Source organism: Cryptomeria japonica, chromosome 8 (assembly GCF_030272615.1).
Source record: "Cryptomeria japonica chromosome 8, Sugi_1.0, whole genome shotgun sequence".
Taxonomy (NCBI): Eukaryota; Viridiplantae; Streptophyta; class Pinopsida; order Cupressales; family Cupressaceae; genus Cryptomeria; species Cryptomeria japonica.
Window position 1 is genome coordinate 354,831,757 of NC_081412.1, and position 18,207 is coordinate 354,849,963.

General features: G+C 33.3%; 1 protein-coding gene and 1 pseudogene across 3 annotated transcripts in view; both read right to left on the reverse strand.

Annotated features, from left to right (window-relative positions):
- Nucleotides 1-10,089: 10,089 nt before the first annotated feature.
- LOC131857665 (probable protein phosphatase 2C 74) lies at nt 10,090-10,812 on the reverse strand (annotated as a pseudogene).
- Nucleotides 10,813-14,497: 3,685 nt separating this feature from the next.
- Nucleotides 14,498-18,207, reverse strand: part of LOC131045319 (nuclear pore complex protein NUP54) — a 73,539-nt gene continuing 69,829 nt past the window's right edge. For all 3 annotated transcript variants that reach the window (XM_057978892.2, XM_057978894.2, XM_057978893.2), the window contains 3 exons: nt 15,238-15,339; nt 14,921-15,064; nt 14,498-14,833 (listed from right to left, as the gene is read on the reverse strand). In XM_057978892.2, the coding sequence (XP_057834875.2) occupies nt 14,645-14,833; nt 14,921-15,064; nt 15,238-15,339 (435 nt within the window). In that variant the 3' untranslated portion in view covers nt 14,498-14,644. The remainder of the gene's footprint in view (nt 14,834-14,920; nt 15,065-15,237; nt 15,340-18,207) is intronic.

Sequence of the window (18,207 nt, forward strand, 5' to 3'; positions counted from 1 at the left end):
TGTATAATTTGTAATATAGCAACTAGATTGCCATAGAAAGGCTTTGTATTAAGGGAAACATGTTGATCTCTATTTTTGGAGAGCCCATATGATCCTTGTGATGATGATCCTTACCAAATTTATTGAGTAAGCCTCTATTAGGATGATTCCACATATACATTATTCCCACTATCTTGAGCATAACTTGGATATCAATTGAGACTAAACAAGTTTATAACTAACATTGTATTTCTTCCTGTAGTTGGGTAATGCACTCAATTTATGTGGTGTATTTATCTTGAAGATAATGAAACTAAAGACTATGACCACAGTATATGATGTGAGGTTTTATTCATCAAGTCTAAAGTACAAGACTAGTGGATAAGTTTTAAACACGAGCTCCCTACATTTAGTAATTATATCAAGTGCATGTTATGAAAGAGTTGATAAGGACCTCATCAATATAGCCAAGTATAAATATTTGTATCGGGATATCACATGATTTAAAAAAGGAAACTATGTTTTAATATAATGGTGTAGTTGAGATTGGGTTAAGAAACATTACTTGTAATATTTTTATTATTTTCTAACATCTTATTACAGATCATGAAGATCATAGTCAAATGTAATTGGATAGTGTGAATATTATACAGTCAAGAAACTATACTAAAAAATGAATATGAAGTTGCACCAAAGCATAAATGAAATTAAAGGATTAGGATATTATTATTATCATTGGGTGTGATCTTGCTATGAAGATGATTTGACACAAATGATATTGCCTTTATCATAAAAATGTCTTAGGTATCAATCATGCTTAAGAAGGCTTATAACTAGGACATTAAGAACATTGTTACCCCTAATATTGTGAAGTGTATGCCTTTAAATGAAGACATGATGAGCCCATGATATTTATCATTGTCTTAGGACTATAGGATTCAAATATTGATCATGCATAATGCAAGTTTGTAAAGATTGATAGATGTCTTTCAAGGTTCAAAAGGATTTTATGCTATTTGGTTAGGATGATGTCATATATTATTCTGATACATGATACTATTGAACCATACTAAAGTGGGACCCAACTAGGAGCCTTATGGAGACCCTTGCATTATTTTTGCATAATTTTGATATTATGGTTACGTAATTTTTATTGACATCTTACTTGTACCATACCCTTGATAAGATAACTACCAAGCAAACTAAGGAAGGGTAGTATAGTTGAGTTGGTTGATGGCATGTTATGTAGGAATCATGGATAAGGCAAGGTACACCTATTTTGTAAGTCCTATGAGGTTTCAAATACTTGTGATATTGGAAACAATAGATATAAGGCTATATTAAGACTATAAGATGTATATGTTGACCCCTTGAGTAGAAGAACCTCCATATGAAACCTATTAGGTGAATTTGATTGGTAGTGTTTTCTTTTCGGTTGGTGTGAGCTAAGGTTATTTCAATTTGAGTAATAAGTTATCCCTAGGTTGATAAAACAAACCCTATCTCATTCAAGTTGGTTTATGAATAATAATGGAGGACTCTAGATCAATCCTCGATATCATTAAAGAGGAAGCATTTTACTACTAGTTACTAAATTATGAAATTATTTATGATTGTCTATCTAATGCTAAGTGTTATTAATGGAAAGGAAATATTGATGAAACATTGATTATGGGGAACTTGAGCATAGGCATCCATTGAGAGAAATCTTTGAGGAGAACTACATGTGACTTTGACCCGTTTGGAAGCAGGAACGTAGGCGGTCCTTGGGTGAAGGATGCCCATGTGACCTCAAGTCTGTAAGGGTAGGGTCTAGGGGGGAATAACTCCAAGATTCGAGGTTGTTCCCAAATTGTCGAACTTTCCTCTTTAGAGGGATCCAGATGAGGCCAACTAGGCATTAGAAGCTTATCAAAGAGTTAAGAAAAGCCTGCTAACTCATTTTTAATATATATTGTGACTTTGAATGACAAGTTGATAAAGTGAAGGGGTAGACCACCTTATAGTCTGTTTGATTATCTTAAGCAAAAGTCATCTTTTGTTGGATCTAATTAAAATTTAATCTTAGACCTATAAGAAATTGTGTAAATACTCCTAGGCCTATCTTGATTATGATCTACTTGTTCTGAATTAGGAACCTCTCTTCAAGTTATAGTTCTAAGCTTAGTACAGAACCCGACTTTTATGGCAACGGATGGAGTCGGGACCCTATGAGGGCATAGGTAGAGGATTGTATTCCTCTATCACATAAACTAGTCCTCTCTATCTAAGGTGATCATCGAAGGATAAATCCTATGGCATGCTTAAGATAAACTTATCCACTCGAGATTGATAGTAGTCAAGGAGCATACTATGTCGATAGACTGTCAGCCATACTACCTAGTTAGTGGATGGTAATCGTCAGTTGCATGCAGGCGAGAGATACCCAGCATAGACTATGCCAATAGCATGTAGGTCTGGGGACCAGTTGCATGTCGGCGATGGATGTCTTTGTTGCTTAGCCTTCCGATGGACTACAGGGAAGAGAATTTGTAATGAAGAATAGGTAGGTAACAATTGGATCAATCTCATTGTATAATTTTGGGCATATCTTGACGTGGATATGGTATACTTGGCTTTGTTAGGACGAGGATAGACACTCGGCATAGTATGGGATACATCGAACCTTGTTCCCACTTGCTCATTGGTGCAAGAGACTAGACAAAAGAATGTGTCCTGCGATGTAGTGCACAGTGCATCCACATTCCTTTTATCTATAATGCACTATGGGCAAGTGGTAGCTAGCTGTTATGGATATGTCAAATCCTCACTATGTAAATGCTAGTCACTAGGTATGTGATGCCTACCGAAGCTAGTCACTATCTACAAGAGATGTATATTAAATCTAGTCCCTGTGAAAATGGGATGTATGCTAGAGCTGGTCACTTGTATATGTGAAATAAGACAAAGCTAGTCACCATGTGTGTGATGTGTACGATCTAGTCACCATGTGTTAATGAAAAGTGTGCCTGAATCACTCTTTATGGAATTGGAAATTTTTGAAGGGTATTACCCCCAGTGTAATTGTGTGTGTATGTGCATTGTTTGAACGCAATTAGATATTGCTTATTTATTTTTGGGCTAATTTTTAATAACTAGTCTTGGTTTAAAGAGAGATCAAAGATCTCATATGACAGAAGAGAAGAACCTCCCTCTAAACTTCAAGGGCGAACCATGATGCCTCTGACTTACCTCAAAGGGATACGCAAGTAGGGTCATTGGGAATGAACCCTCGAGGCTTATGTATAGTAATAGGGATCCTCACCTCAAGAACTTTCCACCTTAAAGTGCAAGCATAAGTGGTGGTGTATATTTTTCATCACTAAGGTGATTGAAGAAATTATGAAGTCAACACTTCTATGATAGAACAAGCTTGGCTGATTAAGTTGGTACTTGTGAAAAAAATATTTAAAAATTGTAGTGTTTGTTGGGTAGATATTATATTTTTATAATCTTGGCCAATGCATGACAGGACTATACGTGATAGGACTCTGAAATGACAGACTTTGAACTAAAATTGTATAATTGCATATCCTGAAGACTTTTGACAATTACGCATTTCAAATAAGTCATACAATAGATTCGTTGCAAAATTTTAAAGTTTGAAAGTTTAAAAACTGGGGCAACAGACCTTAAATGAAGGAAATGTCAATGTATCTCCCAACACATCCATAGTGGAAGAGATAGAAGATAACACTTGAAAGTTCCTTGAAGCTTTTAGATAGATTAAAAAAATGTATGCCTTGGCATTCTTGTCCTTTCCATAGCCCTGTAAAAACCATTTCAGTTACTTGAACTTTACTTGAAAGCCTTCAATGGAGGGAAATGAATCAGGCACTAATATCTTCAACTCTATCTCAATCTATAATGCCAATAACTCATTGACTATACCAAACAACTCATTATACTTCTCCTAGATCTTATTAGGAGTCTTGCAAGACTTTATGAGAAGCAACGGGTTATTTGAACATGTGCAACAAGAGCCATAACTTAATCCATTTATTTTTTGAAGAAATTCTCTCATATACCTAGGTAAACTTGGGTTTTCTATCATCCAAGGTAGACCATGTTCACTTAGACATGAGTTATCTAGTCATCTAATCTTTTTAGGTCTGATAATTGTGCGATGTAAGGTTCTTAACAAAAGAGTTGTGTCCATGTGTATTTCTTATTTTGAGTTTGGCAAAGGGACTACATATTGATTTTGTGTGTTTGATGATGCTTAGCCATACAAAAAAAATTGCCCCCTAAAAAGGTTTCTCAAAAAATTTAACCTTTGATTTTAATGCTTTGTTAGGATTTTTGGATGTTTTGAACACAATGGTGAGGTGCATTTAACTACAAAACACAACATTTGAATTCTCAAGGTCGTATCTTTCAAAAAATGATAAATAATTATAGATCTAAAACTCTAATACCATGTTATATTTGATTCCTCAACCCTACAACTCCCAAAAATCATTTCCAATCAAATACCTATAACAAAAATAGAAAAAAGCCAATGAAATTTTTGTAGTAATTTGAAGTCTTTTGATACCAAAAAAAAAATGAATAATGATACAATATATAATGATTTACCCTTGATAAAGGATAAGAAACTATAAGTGAAACCCAAAAGAAGGATTAAATTAGATCATGTCATGTGTCCTAATCTGATGACTTGATAAAAAAATGGCACATGACCTAAGCTTAAGTATGCTAGTTTGAAAAGGCGCCTAATTAATTATGAAATTGCCTTTTACTCTTACAAGAAGCCCTTATATCCTTGTCTGATGACTTGCCATGTATATACTTCTTTTAGAATGCCTCTTTCGACTCAATGAAGTCAAAAATATTCACAAATTTTGCTTCAATCTCATCATTTAAAAAGTTCCCAAATTATTCAAAAACTCACCAACATATAATTTATTGGCCCTTTGATCCCTTGCATTCTAGTGTTTAGAATATTTCTTAATTACTTACATGATCAACCATGCTTTTTGCTTTCTCCTTGTAGACATCTTGTTATCCTTGTTCAAATCTTTGTTCTTCAATGCACTCAAAATATGTTTCTCCTTCTACCATCGCCAAGGAAGTAGAACATTGGATTGAAGTGTGAGACATGTAGCATGCCTCACACCAAGCAATATCTTCTACCATGTTTGTATTACCCTTTATCAATGGAAAAAAGATCCATTTATTAAAAAATCTTTAATCAAGTTTTCTTTGTCCAAAATCACTAACATTTTGTATTGGTTTACCATTATTCCACTCTATATAGTAAGGTCTATCATACAAATTCATTAGCCTTTCTGGTCCTTGGAAAGCTTGCCTCTCAAACAATATTCATTTCTCATTCTTGAGAACCTTATAACTCATTTCTTTAAGAGAATGCATAAACTTAATTAATTTTATTCAACAAAAAATTGCTTATTTAAATACCCATTTCAATGATGTTGAATTTTTATGTCTTTCCTCATAGGCACTTTACTAGAGGATTTCTTATTACTTTCAATATTGCTAGTGATCTAGTAGGCCTCTCTTAAAAATAAATAATTTTTATCTTGAGGTACCCCACTTTAGCAACATAAGAATTACAATAAAACACCAAGCACATAGGGTACTTAGGTCTAATGTATTGTGGGGTTATGGATATGATCCTCATGAATTTGGCGTTAACGTCAACAACATTTTCATTTGGTCCTTTAGTGATGCTTGTTAACTTAGTTAATTTTGTCACCATATTTTTCTCTAAATATTCTTTTAAAATTAGCTCAAGTGTTAGTACTTCTTTCACAAAGACTATTATATCATTCTCTTGTAGATTGCATAAATAGTTTAATCATAATGTCTTCTTTTTTTCAATTTCATAGTCATCAGTTTATTTGTGACTTTTTTCAAATGATATCCAAATATAACATTGCTTTCTTGAAACTTTGGATTCTTCCCTCTACCCTCACTTGAAACTAGGTTTGGATAACCAAGAACAATATCAAAGTTTATTTATATGTATCTTTTTAAAAACAAAAGGTTGTCTTACAAGGATAATCCTCACACAGTTTACAATTTTCTATGGATTCTCGCTCAATTTGTTATATCTCTTCATTTACCTCTGGATGTGCATCTTGTTATTTAGTTTGTATTTCATAAGGATGTTCCTCAAGGTTCTTTATATCTCTCTGTTCTCCAACATTCTACATAAGGGGCTCAAGGGTTCTAGGTAGATAGCAAAGTGTAGGAGATCCAAGGTGTCAATTTTCGTTGTGCCTAAATTTTGAATAATTATTGCATTCTATTCTCTTGTCCTCATTCTTTCATTAAATAAAATTTTAAAGTAAAGATAACTAATTTATTTTAACTTTATTCATTCACACTTATTGATCTAAATAAATACTCTGAAATTTGTAAAATTACCTAACCTTTAGATATTACTCCAAGATTGTTGGGGATAGATATAGACGACTTGATGATAAACAATTTTATCACTACAAAAATTACTAGACTCGTCCAACAAGTAACAAAAAAATGTACCAACATATGGAGAAATTGTTATGAAATTAACTATTGTCCTCTATGTTTGAGAGGGACAACTCCTTCGTGTGGTGGGTTTTATAATTTTGTAGTACTTTTAACCAAAAAGTACAAAAACGCAAGAAAGAGAATATGAGATAAAAGGAAAAAAAAAATGCCTACAAACATGAGAAACACAATCCAAATTTTCCAAAAGAGAGATGTAATCACAAAAGCACACAAACTTTCAATCTAAAATGTGAGAAGAGTGGATAAAGGGAAAATAGATAACTAATTGAACATAAGAATAGTCAGCTTCAAAAATAGTAGATGACATAATAACAACAATTCTTCTTGAATATTAAAACAAACTATAGCTCGAAGACTCCATCAATTCTCCATTCAAAGCTCTTTCTTTCAAGACCAACCAAAACCTCTTTCTTTTACATGTAAAACTTTCTTTTAATATTTTTTTCCAACCATGTAACTATTTATTGAAATTTTAAATTGTCTCTTTATTTTCAAAAAAACCTTTAATTCCCTTCAACTACTACATTTACAAGGCATAACGCTTCATTTGAATTAGTGTCACTATGATGAGAAACCTCATCAATAGGTAGGGTACTTGCACCCTTTATTGGTAATATCTTGCTTCTTTTTAGTGCCTTTGTCTACAACAGTGACTAAGAGGATACCATTTCCACCAATCTTAAAACTAAACCTTTATTTGAGGCACAACTCAAGGAGCAAGTGATATCCCATGCAATCTAAAAGTCCCAAGGGACTTATTGTCTCTCGCAAACTCTCATTCCCCTTGCAAAAAAATTGGTTTAAACACGTGTTTGACCATAGGATGTATAAAAAAACACCTCAAATTTCAAAGTACATAGAGTGCTATTTCATGGAATGGTCTTTGTCATACATCACCAAAAAATTTCAACCTAATTGGTAGTAGGGTGACATCTAGAAGCACAATATAACTGGCATCACCAACCAACACTCTGGCCTAAACAACTACACCCAAAGCAACTAGTTCATCTAGACTTACAACGATATTAGGCTCTTTGCCAATCATTCTCTTAACAAGTGTTAGCAAGATATAGAGGGTTGTGAGGCACTACATATATCATTTGGGTCAATTCTAGATCCATATATCTATTTTATATTACTTAAATAGCCTTAAAGAACCTCTAATATACCAAAATAATCTATAAAAGTAAATATTATAGAAGGAAAGGCAAATTCGTGGGAATAAAATAATTAAAAGTTGTTATGAAAGGATGTGCTGGAAAAGCATCAAGAGGATTTATAAAGAGAGATAAGTGAGTGTGAAAATGTGTGGAATAAAGTGAAAATGTGTGGAATAATATGAACTAAATATATACAAGAATAAGTGTGAAAGATTTATATGATGTGTGTGTTAAGAATGATGAATGAATTATAAAACATGTTTAAGTCATAAAAGTATATGAATATATGAGGTTATGAATGCATATATGTATATGTAATTTATTATAATTTCATTTATACTTATTACATATATAAATTCTCCATTTTTATTGCATCACACCAAAGTTTACCACATATAACAAAATATTAAACTTTAGACTTTAATCGAGGTTTTTCTATCAACATTTTATCCTGTTGGTAGAACATTGGTTGTTGTTGCATGAGGGGGAACATGCCAAAAAAATAAATTAGTATTAAAATTTTGAGAAGTGAAATTGTTTTATGCTAAAAAAAAAAATCAATGGGAAATATTGAAGAAGGGAAATTAAAATTTAATGTGTGAAAGACATTATGAAAGAAGAATTGATGAAATTAAAAGGTCTAATCCAAAATTGATGGCAAGGATAAAAGAGTTAGTTAAGGAGAAATATGAATTATTATATGAAAATAATAATCTTGAACAAAATTGCACAATAATAAAATAAAAAATGAAGAGCTACAAGAAAAGTGGAAGTTGTTGAATGGAGAGGTTAAAAAAAGATAGATATGAAAGAAAATTTAAATATGAGAGGAGAGAAAAAACCATTTAGAGAAGGATGATGTATGAAAATTGAAAGGAAAATAATTGATTGGATCAATTGCTTACAACATGTTAAAAGGAAAATCATTACCTAAGGTCTAAGCCTACACTATGTAATGCCTCATGTGACACAAATGATTTGTGTTATTCTTTTGATGAATCATTTGATAAATGTGATATACCTAAAACTTCTTTTGACAAAAAGTGTAAGCTTAGAGATAACAATAGTTTGAATCTACAAGACTTGATACTTGTGATGTGAAAACAAAGGATGTTGGTCTTAAGATGATACAAAAGAGTGGGATATGCATGGAAAGCCCTTAAAGAGTCCATTATACCAATTGTGAGTTTGAATAATGAAGCTCTTGGTAATGGAAAAGAAAATGATATTACAAGTGCAAGAAGTTCAAACAAATCTAATCAATAAATACATTTCTCATTGTAATAGGAAAAGACAAAGAAAATAAATGTGTTTAAATCTTCATCCTTGTAATATTTGTGCTAGTCGATCATTCAAAAGAAAAAAATGAAAAAAAAAAGAGTTGGAATTAAAAGTGGAAGAAAAAATCTATCATAAAATATATGCAAATGAACTGTGGATGGATTGATGGGTCCAATTATCTAAAGATAACATATAAATTTAAGAGGTCATACAAGCATCAATATTCATATGTAAAAAATAATAGCAATCAAGAGAAGTTTAAATGTTTGAGTAGAATGCATGAAGGTAATGTTGAAGAAGTGGAGCACATCAAAGAGGGTTACTATTAAGAAAGAATCATAGGTAAAAAGTTAATCATGAAGGATAAAACTGGTTTCACAAGGTTGCCTTAAGGACATGACATTGTTTTAGGCTTGAGGAGAATGCTAGTTGAATATAGAGGACTATAAAGCACTTCATATGTCATTTGAGTCATTTCTAGACCCATATATCCATTATATACCATATAAATAGCCTTAAACACCTCTAATGCACCAAAATAAGTTATGAAAGTGCAAAAAATTATTAGTTATTAGAACTTTAAACTCCAAACAAGGTTTTTTGGTCAAGTTCCTAACAACAAGAATCCTCATTGATCCCCCAACCAAGGCAATTTCATGTCCTTATAGGACAATTTTGCATCTCAATGAATTCTTCACAAGGGTCTCCAGCTAATCAAGTGGATTTGAACATCTCTTCAAATTTAGCCCTTGTAAGCACTGTCTCAATGTGCTTAGGACCATCTACCTCAAACCCTTCTTTTGTAGTAACATGCTCAAGAAGAGAAATGATAGTTACAACATTGATTTTAGTTCTCTTATTGTTCTAAATGTGGTAGCTTTGCTATAGGTTGCACTACTACAAAGCTTTTGTTACGCTTCTGATGCTTGGAGAACAATATGATTCCAAATACAAGCATACAACAGCACAACCATCTATCTTAGAAGTTGGGAATTTATGCTACCATGAATTGACTACCGAGTCAAGTACAATATTAGCTACAAAATCTCTAATAAAGGTTTAACGCACATTTACTTCTTCTCAATTCTAAAAACTTCCTATACCCCATCTGTTAAAGGATAGAAATGACACCAAACTCCTTCAAACAAAAGCCACCAAAAAGTTGAGGTCATTGCAAGACCAGGAGTCTTCATTTGGTAACCATACTCTATGCACATGTGGCTACTTGTAAAGCAAACACTCAACTCTTGCAACACTTTATCTATTCAACCTCCTTGAGTAGGTTCATCTTCATATCAATTGTTAACGGAATAGCTCACAAACTACTTTTAGGAGAAACTATTCCCATCAAAACCAAAGAATCACCAACATGTACAACCATAAAGTCCTAACCCTGTTTAACAATGATAATAGCAATATCATAACACTGTAGAAGTAATCCAAAGTAGGATATAACTTGAGTTCTTTATTCATTACCTTGAAAGCTCTCATATTATATTTCTTCCACACTACAAAGATTTTGGGTTCCTTCTCTTTCTAATCTTGATTCACAACATTTTTTGATATGTATGAAACAATAAACTCTATATCGTTACCATCTTTGTCAAGAAATTCAACTAGAAGTAGCTCATGCTACCAGTTGATCAACATTAAAAGCAAAGAGTCGTTGACCCTTGCCACTGGTATATCAAGATAGAAGCAAAGAGTCAATGACCCTTCTTCCAACAATGTATCCATGCGAACCATGTCCATCAAAAACTCCATGGAAGACCGTATCCTGTAGGGACCCAAAATTTGAAATATTGTTGGTATACAATTTTAGTAGTGTTTGCATTCCCAAGACTTCTATGTATCCAAATACTTTGCATGTGGGGTTTCATCATTTCAAAACAAGGGAGACATCTAAATGCAATTCAAAGAAAGCATGTGGACAAGACAACTCAAGAGAAAAAAGGAATACTACATCAAACATTGCAATCCCGCACATGATCATACACAAAATAACTACATACGTATGGAAATAAAATGGAAAGCAAAATGTTAATTGCTTAGATAAGAACCAACTCATATCAACTTAGATGCGAAACCGGAAGATGGGTGATACCTAAAGAGGAGTGGACAAATACAAGATGTAGATATTGCACTCAAGGAGTGAGAGACAGAATTTCATTACATCATGGAACGTGCATCTTACAAAGATATTCGGATCTATATTGAGACACTAAAGGTAAACACCTTGAGTAATCTCTTTGAAGAAGAAAGGGTAACAAGAGTTGCACATATCTTGATCAAGATACACAATAGAAGATCCAAGATGCAGAAGGAAAAGGAGGTTTAGTAAGCACAATGTTTTAAAATCAACATGCTTTGCTTTGCTAGCTACTCGTGGGTCCCATAGGTTGTTTGGCCTCGTAGACATTATTAAAAAACATTCATTCATTCATTCATTCATTTAATGCTCGATAATGCAAACGACTTAAATGTGGCCTTTACTCTTCCTGTTGTGTTTCACCTTCATTCAAGCTTAGTACCAAAGCTTATATCTAGATTATTCAAGCTTATCGCTAAGCTTATATCTTGATTATTCTTGAATACTAATCTTTGTCCATTCATTTTCAAAGCTCCTTTAATGGATTAAATAAGAGTTACCACTCCACATACAAAGGACAAAGGTATTTAGACAAGAACAAAGAATAAAACGAAGCACACAGTTAGCCTAGTTCACATCAAAACAAAGCAAATTAATCAAAACTTTATAGATTTGCAACTGTTTCTAATGACAATTCTTGTAAATCATCAAAGTCACATCAATCTTCTAGAGAGAAAATTGTTTAAGTTTTTAGTAAATCCAAGGAAGATGCAAACATGCAAATATTTGACTATGCGATTATTCAAATCTGCAACAACAATTAATCTTTGCAAACACCATCCTTCTGAAGAGGAACCTTCGCAAATGGTGACACAAATTCCTTAAAATGCACAACGAATGACTCAACACTATAATAAATGAATGAAAGAATTTTAATGACGTCCATGAGACCCAACAGTCTAAGGGACCAAGATGCACCAAATTAACCCAGTTTCAAATTATTTTCCATGATGGTTCTTCTCTTATGAATCTTGAGTAAGAGAGAGACTATTTTGTGAAGCCTTGACCCTTCAAAAAACTCATTCAAACTGTCCATCTTTAATTTGTTATCCAACTGGCTGGGAATATCTTCATACGTTGCACACTCCTTGATGAAATGTCATTTTGTTTCTACTGCCCTCTTGCTGCAAAAAATACATGTCGTTTCTTCCCAATCTTCTTCAGGCACCTTCCATCTACCCGTTTCACATATCAAATGATAAAATCCAGTCCTTAACTGTACATATAGAATTTCATATCTCAAGTAAACATTTTCATCATGCTCCCAAACAGCGTTGAATTATTTTTAAAAATAACATATTGAAAACAAAAGTACTAAAGATCCTTTAGTATTTAAGCACAAGATAACACGGACCTTTATTCTAAAACAATTTCATTCACACTTAACAAAAAACCAAAGAATATTTTAAATAATTTGCAATGGATTGAAGTTATATCGGTGGGATGAAAATTCTCTGCCTGAACAGTACCAATCTGTTGGTGTAGGTTGATGAGCTAAGCACAGCCAACAACATAGAACAAATTGACGCAACTGCGAATTAATCAATTGCAAAAGATTGAGTCGCAAGAATTTACAATGAATTTTTAGGGTTCTTTCTCCCTGACAATGGTGCCGACCTCCTTTTGAAAGTTTACCCTTGGAGTGATTGTCTCAATAGGCTCCCTCATTTAACTACTGAACATTTGACCTCATAATTACACTCATTTCCTTTGCAATTATTTCTAGCTGTAAGATGTAACCTAATAGTTCTACCTTAAAATCGGGAGCTTTCCAAACCCAAATGTTAGAATGCAAGCCATTGCCATACACCTTTTCAAATCTTTAGCTGCCCGTTTCCCTCTTCCTAATTCTAGATTGCTCTATAATTCCAATTTAGGTTTCACTCGACAGCTCCTTGCTGAGGAATTATTTGATTCGAGCCACATAACTCATTTGATTATCAGGTTTCCACCTTATCCTCCTAAGTTATGCGTATCTGGTGGTGTAATTGCTTCGAAATAAAACAAATGGTTTTCTAATGACAGGAAACGAAACATGTATGATCATCCCACAAAATTTCATGAGAATAAATTAAGATTACGATTTATTAAACTTGACCTACATTTTAATTTATACAGATGTTAACAAAATTATGGTAACCATCTATTCCATGTAGTAACAGTTTAAAACCTATTTCCTTCGCACATATTTAAGTATGAGAAACGTTTGAGAGAAGATGACTAGTAATTGTGTTGTGTTAATAATATTTGAATTGCTTAATTTGTGGGAAATTCTCATAACACTATTTTAAAGAAGTGTCAAAAAGATTTGGGGGTTATTGCTAACAATGTTATCAACCACTTCCAGATTTAATGAGTTGTATACGTGGAACACTTAAAATGTGATATTTAAACAAAACCCAGTTCGAGTATTTTGCCTGCTTTGAAAACAAAAATGTTGCTGAAATTAATGAAGATGCAACCTAAAAACATTGACTTTTTTACCACACAAATTACCATAGTAATATTCTAGAACAAGATGTAAAACCTGGAGTGAATAAAATGCTGTGTTAGAATATGTGTTAACAGAAGAACACCAGGAACAAGCAAAGATTGAGCTCAAGTTTCAACAAATACTCGAGAAAGATTATTTTGGTAATTCGAACAATCAACCCCTGCCTTAGCATGATAAAAATTTCGTTGCATTAACCAAATCGTGATTTTGAAGAGTAAATCATCCATCTTTGAGTCCTCCAGTTAAAATTCTACTCAATAAGTTATTAGATAGCTTGCATGTTACAGGGTAAGAAACTAGTCTCAAGCCTGGGTTGCATTTCAGAAATGTGTCACTGTTTCATTTCTGTACTTCATAATTACTAATGACAAACAATTACATGTTCAAATGATATCAAGTTTCACATTTTCTTGCAGCCTTTTATTTGAATGTTGCAAGGAATTTGTGGGAGTTGATTTTCATCCAAGTAGTTTTACCTATCCAAGAGTTCCTTGATTGTAGTTGAATCAGAAGCGTTAGTATTTGAGAGAAGAATGCTGATCCAAAGCAAGGTTGACTGCACATAGCCAGAAAATCAGCAAGAGGCCATCCATAATTTGCTGATAAAAAGTTCATACACAAGTGTAATAACTAGCACATCAAAGAGTAACCTTCAAAACCCATCCGTAGCATATCATGGAGACCCCAGGAGGAATAGAAACAAAGGAAAAAGTTGCAAAAAAATTTCCTTAACGTATGGAAATTTTCACTGGATCATTTGCATGACAGTAAGATCATCTGCAAAAGCTAAGTCTCTAAAATGATACTTCACACTGTCAGTTTTGTTTGAGACAGAAAATTTTACTAAAGAAAACTACCATGAATGCCAAAATCAAATATCAAGAAAACCAGAAATACCTGCTATAAAAGATTACAAGCATGAGCATTGGAATAAATCACATTTAATGAAACATTGTGCCACTTTCCCAAAACTAACTTAACGTATGTAAGAATGCAATTGCATTAGTAGCATTTGTCAATGATTCAATAGCCATTCAAGCTATTTGTATTATAGGCATGCAAAGTTCCATTTCTTCCAGATCTTCTGAAATCACTTTCAGCTGCTTCATCTGTCATCTCTGTATCTTCTGAAACTAAGATTTCTGTATTTCTTGTATCCTTCCTTAAAATGCTAGCAAGACTAGAAATGGCATCTGTTTGCTGGCGTAAGAGCTGAAATGTCAAATAGCAAACAGGTCAATTTTCATATTTTTCTCATCGGCAAAGAGATATTAGTTTAAAATATCAAATTCTCATTACCTCATGCATGTCAACCAGACTTTGTTCATCTACTTTGGCCAATCCAGGAAGCAAGGTATGTGCTCCTTCAACTTGAGATCGTACTCGAGAAATTGACATAAGAGTATTGATCCTACGTGGCAATTCTGCACCAGGTCCTTGAAGCTGCTACAATATTAGTCTCTTAAACTAGAACACTATTCATATTCTTAAGTCCAAAAACTATAAAAAATTTAAGCGTTCCTATCAGGATAAAGTCTGTGAGCAAAATTACATTGCACATAAGAGAAAATAATTAAAAACTGTACAAAAAGTCACTTTCGAAGGCCAAAACTCACTTGTCGAGTTAGTGTACGCAATTGTACACCTAAGAAGGTTTCCCCTCTTGTGGTTGGAATATGAAATCCTTTTCCCTCTAAAGCCTCCACAATCCTCATAACCTGCTTAGTCAGCACAGAAAAAACATGCACACTTTAAATTTTTAAAGAGGGAAAGAAATTTGTTGTGTTGACAAATAATTTAAGACAATGATTCCATGGCCGTAACAATTTAACCATTAAGCAAAATAAAAACAAAATTTACAATATCGGAAGTAAAAATATAATTACATAATCCATACACATACTTAAATTAAGGCCTAGAAGTATCACAAGGTTGAAAAGTAACCCTCATGCTCATGATTCATAGCCACTTGAATCAGAACTAGGTTTTGATGAATGGCTGGAGTCGGCAATCTTTACAATCACAGATTATACTCTAGAAGTTTCATAGGGTGCAGTGGCTCTCATCCTCATGTTTCATATCCATTTGAATCAGCACTAGTTTTCAGTAAATGGTCACTAGCTTCCAAGCAAAAACCATCTTTAGCTTATACAACCTGATGAAAAATACCTTATTTTGTTTTTATGTGATAAAGTTTAACAATGTACCTATCCTGTCAGATGTCCTCAAAAAGTACTTGTGATTAACATGCACAGACCATGTACATCAATTGTATCCTTAGTTTATGCAAGACTAAAAATAGGAGTATATTCTTTGCAAATAAACTGTTAGATTTTCATCTGTTACTTGACCTAGGAACTACCACCAAAGGAGATTATATGGCCAACCAAATCTATACCATCATGAGAATCTCATTGACTACAGTAAATTTGCAATCATTAACCACTCCTCTATGTACACTATATAAAACCAACCCAACAAGAATGCAACAAACAGGATTGACTCACACCACCTTTTCCACTGAGCCACATGCCGCTTACAGAAGATGGATTGCTTCCCAAAATAAGTAAAGAACAAAGTCCAACTAGTAAGTTCAACAACAAAGTATTAATACTGGTATAGTTTGTACTCTGAATGCTATGCAATGAGCATCTAGATTTACTGAAGGATGTTTCAGTGAACGAGACAGATCGCACTGGTCCTCATCCTTATGGGGATCATGAAGATTCAGACCAATTCATGGGAAAGGGTTATCTTCTCTGCACTTTTGGCTCTGAAATGTCAAGGAGGGTGTCCCTAAGATTTTGTGTTAGAGAAATTCTTCACAAATTTGATGGATAAGTGAATTGAATCCTATTGTGTAGGGAAGCCCAATTTGCTCTTTGAAAGAAGATCAAAACCTTAATTCTAGAATAAGGAAAGAAATCATGCAAATCTTTCTCATGTTGCAGACTCTCAAGATGTTCAAAGATTTGAGTACACAAATAATGATTTTCCTAAAGCTATTACATATTTACTTGAGGATTAATTCTAATGCTATGTTCCACTGCCATGGCATTTTGGGGGACAGGAAGAACGGGGGATGTGATTCAGTGATGGCAGTCCAAGGGACATTATGTGTGTGTACATATGTTTATACATATCTATATATGTATATATGTTGTATGTATCTATATAAGTATATATGTATAATGCATATATACATACATACATATACATATATATGTATGTGTATGTGTATGTACATGTGTGTGTGTGTATGTACACATACACATACACATGCATACATACATACATAGAGATATATATATATGTATATTTGTGTGTGTGTGTGTGTGCGTGAGAGAGAGAGAGAGAGAGAGAGTGAGACACAGTTGAACAGATTTGTCATTGATGTCAAAAAGAGATATGCAGATTTGTTATTGCTATTACATTGTGTTCTGGATGCTTAGAAGGGGCGAGGCAGTTCCTTATCGTCTGGAAGGGTTACAACCTAACATACTGGTTTGGAATATTGAGTATCAGTCAAATAAGAACTTCTTTAATGCTGTCATTGCTTGGCTATTATTGAGAGTAATCTTCAGCACATCTTTATTATCGTGACTCTTCCGTGAAAGTCATTAGTAAACAGAACAATGGACTCCTTTGCAGACATACACAGGTGACTGTGTTGATACGAGCATGTAATAAGATCATAAAAGTTATCATCTGTGACTGGAATAAACATTTCGATTCAAATCATAAAGTAATCGAGCACAGTTGGCATGAGATTTTTATACAGATAGCACAGGTTTAATTGATTTCTCATTCTCAACAATATATAGTATATTATTCTCCATCATGATTGACTGCCATTGCTTGGCTGTAAAGATAGACTTCAAATTGATCATTTACCTTTAGAATGATTGCTAAAGATTGACAGGAGATGACCCACATACAGCAGATGGTGACTAATATGTTTTTGATGGACTTCTTATTTTCATTGAGAGTTGATGCATTATATACTGTCTTCAATAGTTTTTAGAGCCTTATCTTTCATCGATATAGACATTTATAAAAGAAGTCATCATAATGAAGAATGAAAAGACACAAAGGAATAGAAGATGAGACAGTTGACAGTTGTCAGTTATAGTTGGATTGGTTGTAACTTATTGGAAACTTGTTAACTGATTGCAGTTAGCCGATTTACTTTATGTATTCTTTTTATACATTCCCTTATTTGATTGAAGAGAGTGTTGTGTGTGTGAAGACTCGAAAGAAAGAGTACGAAATAAGAGTCACTATATCTCAGTTAGTATTTTGAAAGTTTTTAATATAAAGACTGAGATTTATAAAAGCAGCGATTTACTACTTCTGAAAAGTGATAATCAGAATGCTATAAGGATCTGCAATCAAATCTGGGTGATGAATGGAGTGTAGAATCTGTTGAAGAAAATCTGATCATAGCGCAATCTCTGAGGTATACTGTATTTATGCAAAGTATTTGTTTTGACTGACAAAAGCAATCTTAAGTATACATTGATTAGTTATCTCAAATGGTGAAGGTCAGGTCTGATAATGCAGTGATTTATGATATCATGTTTTGA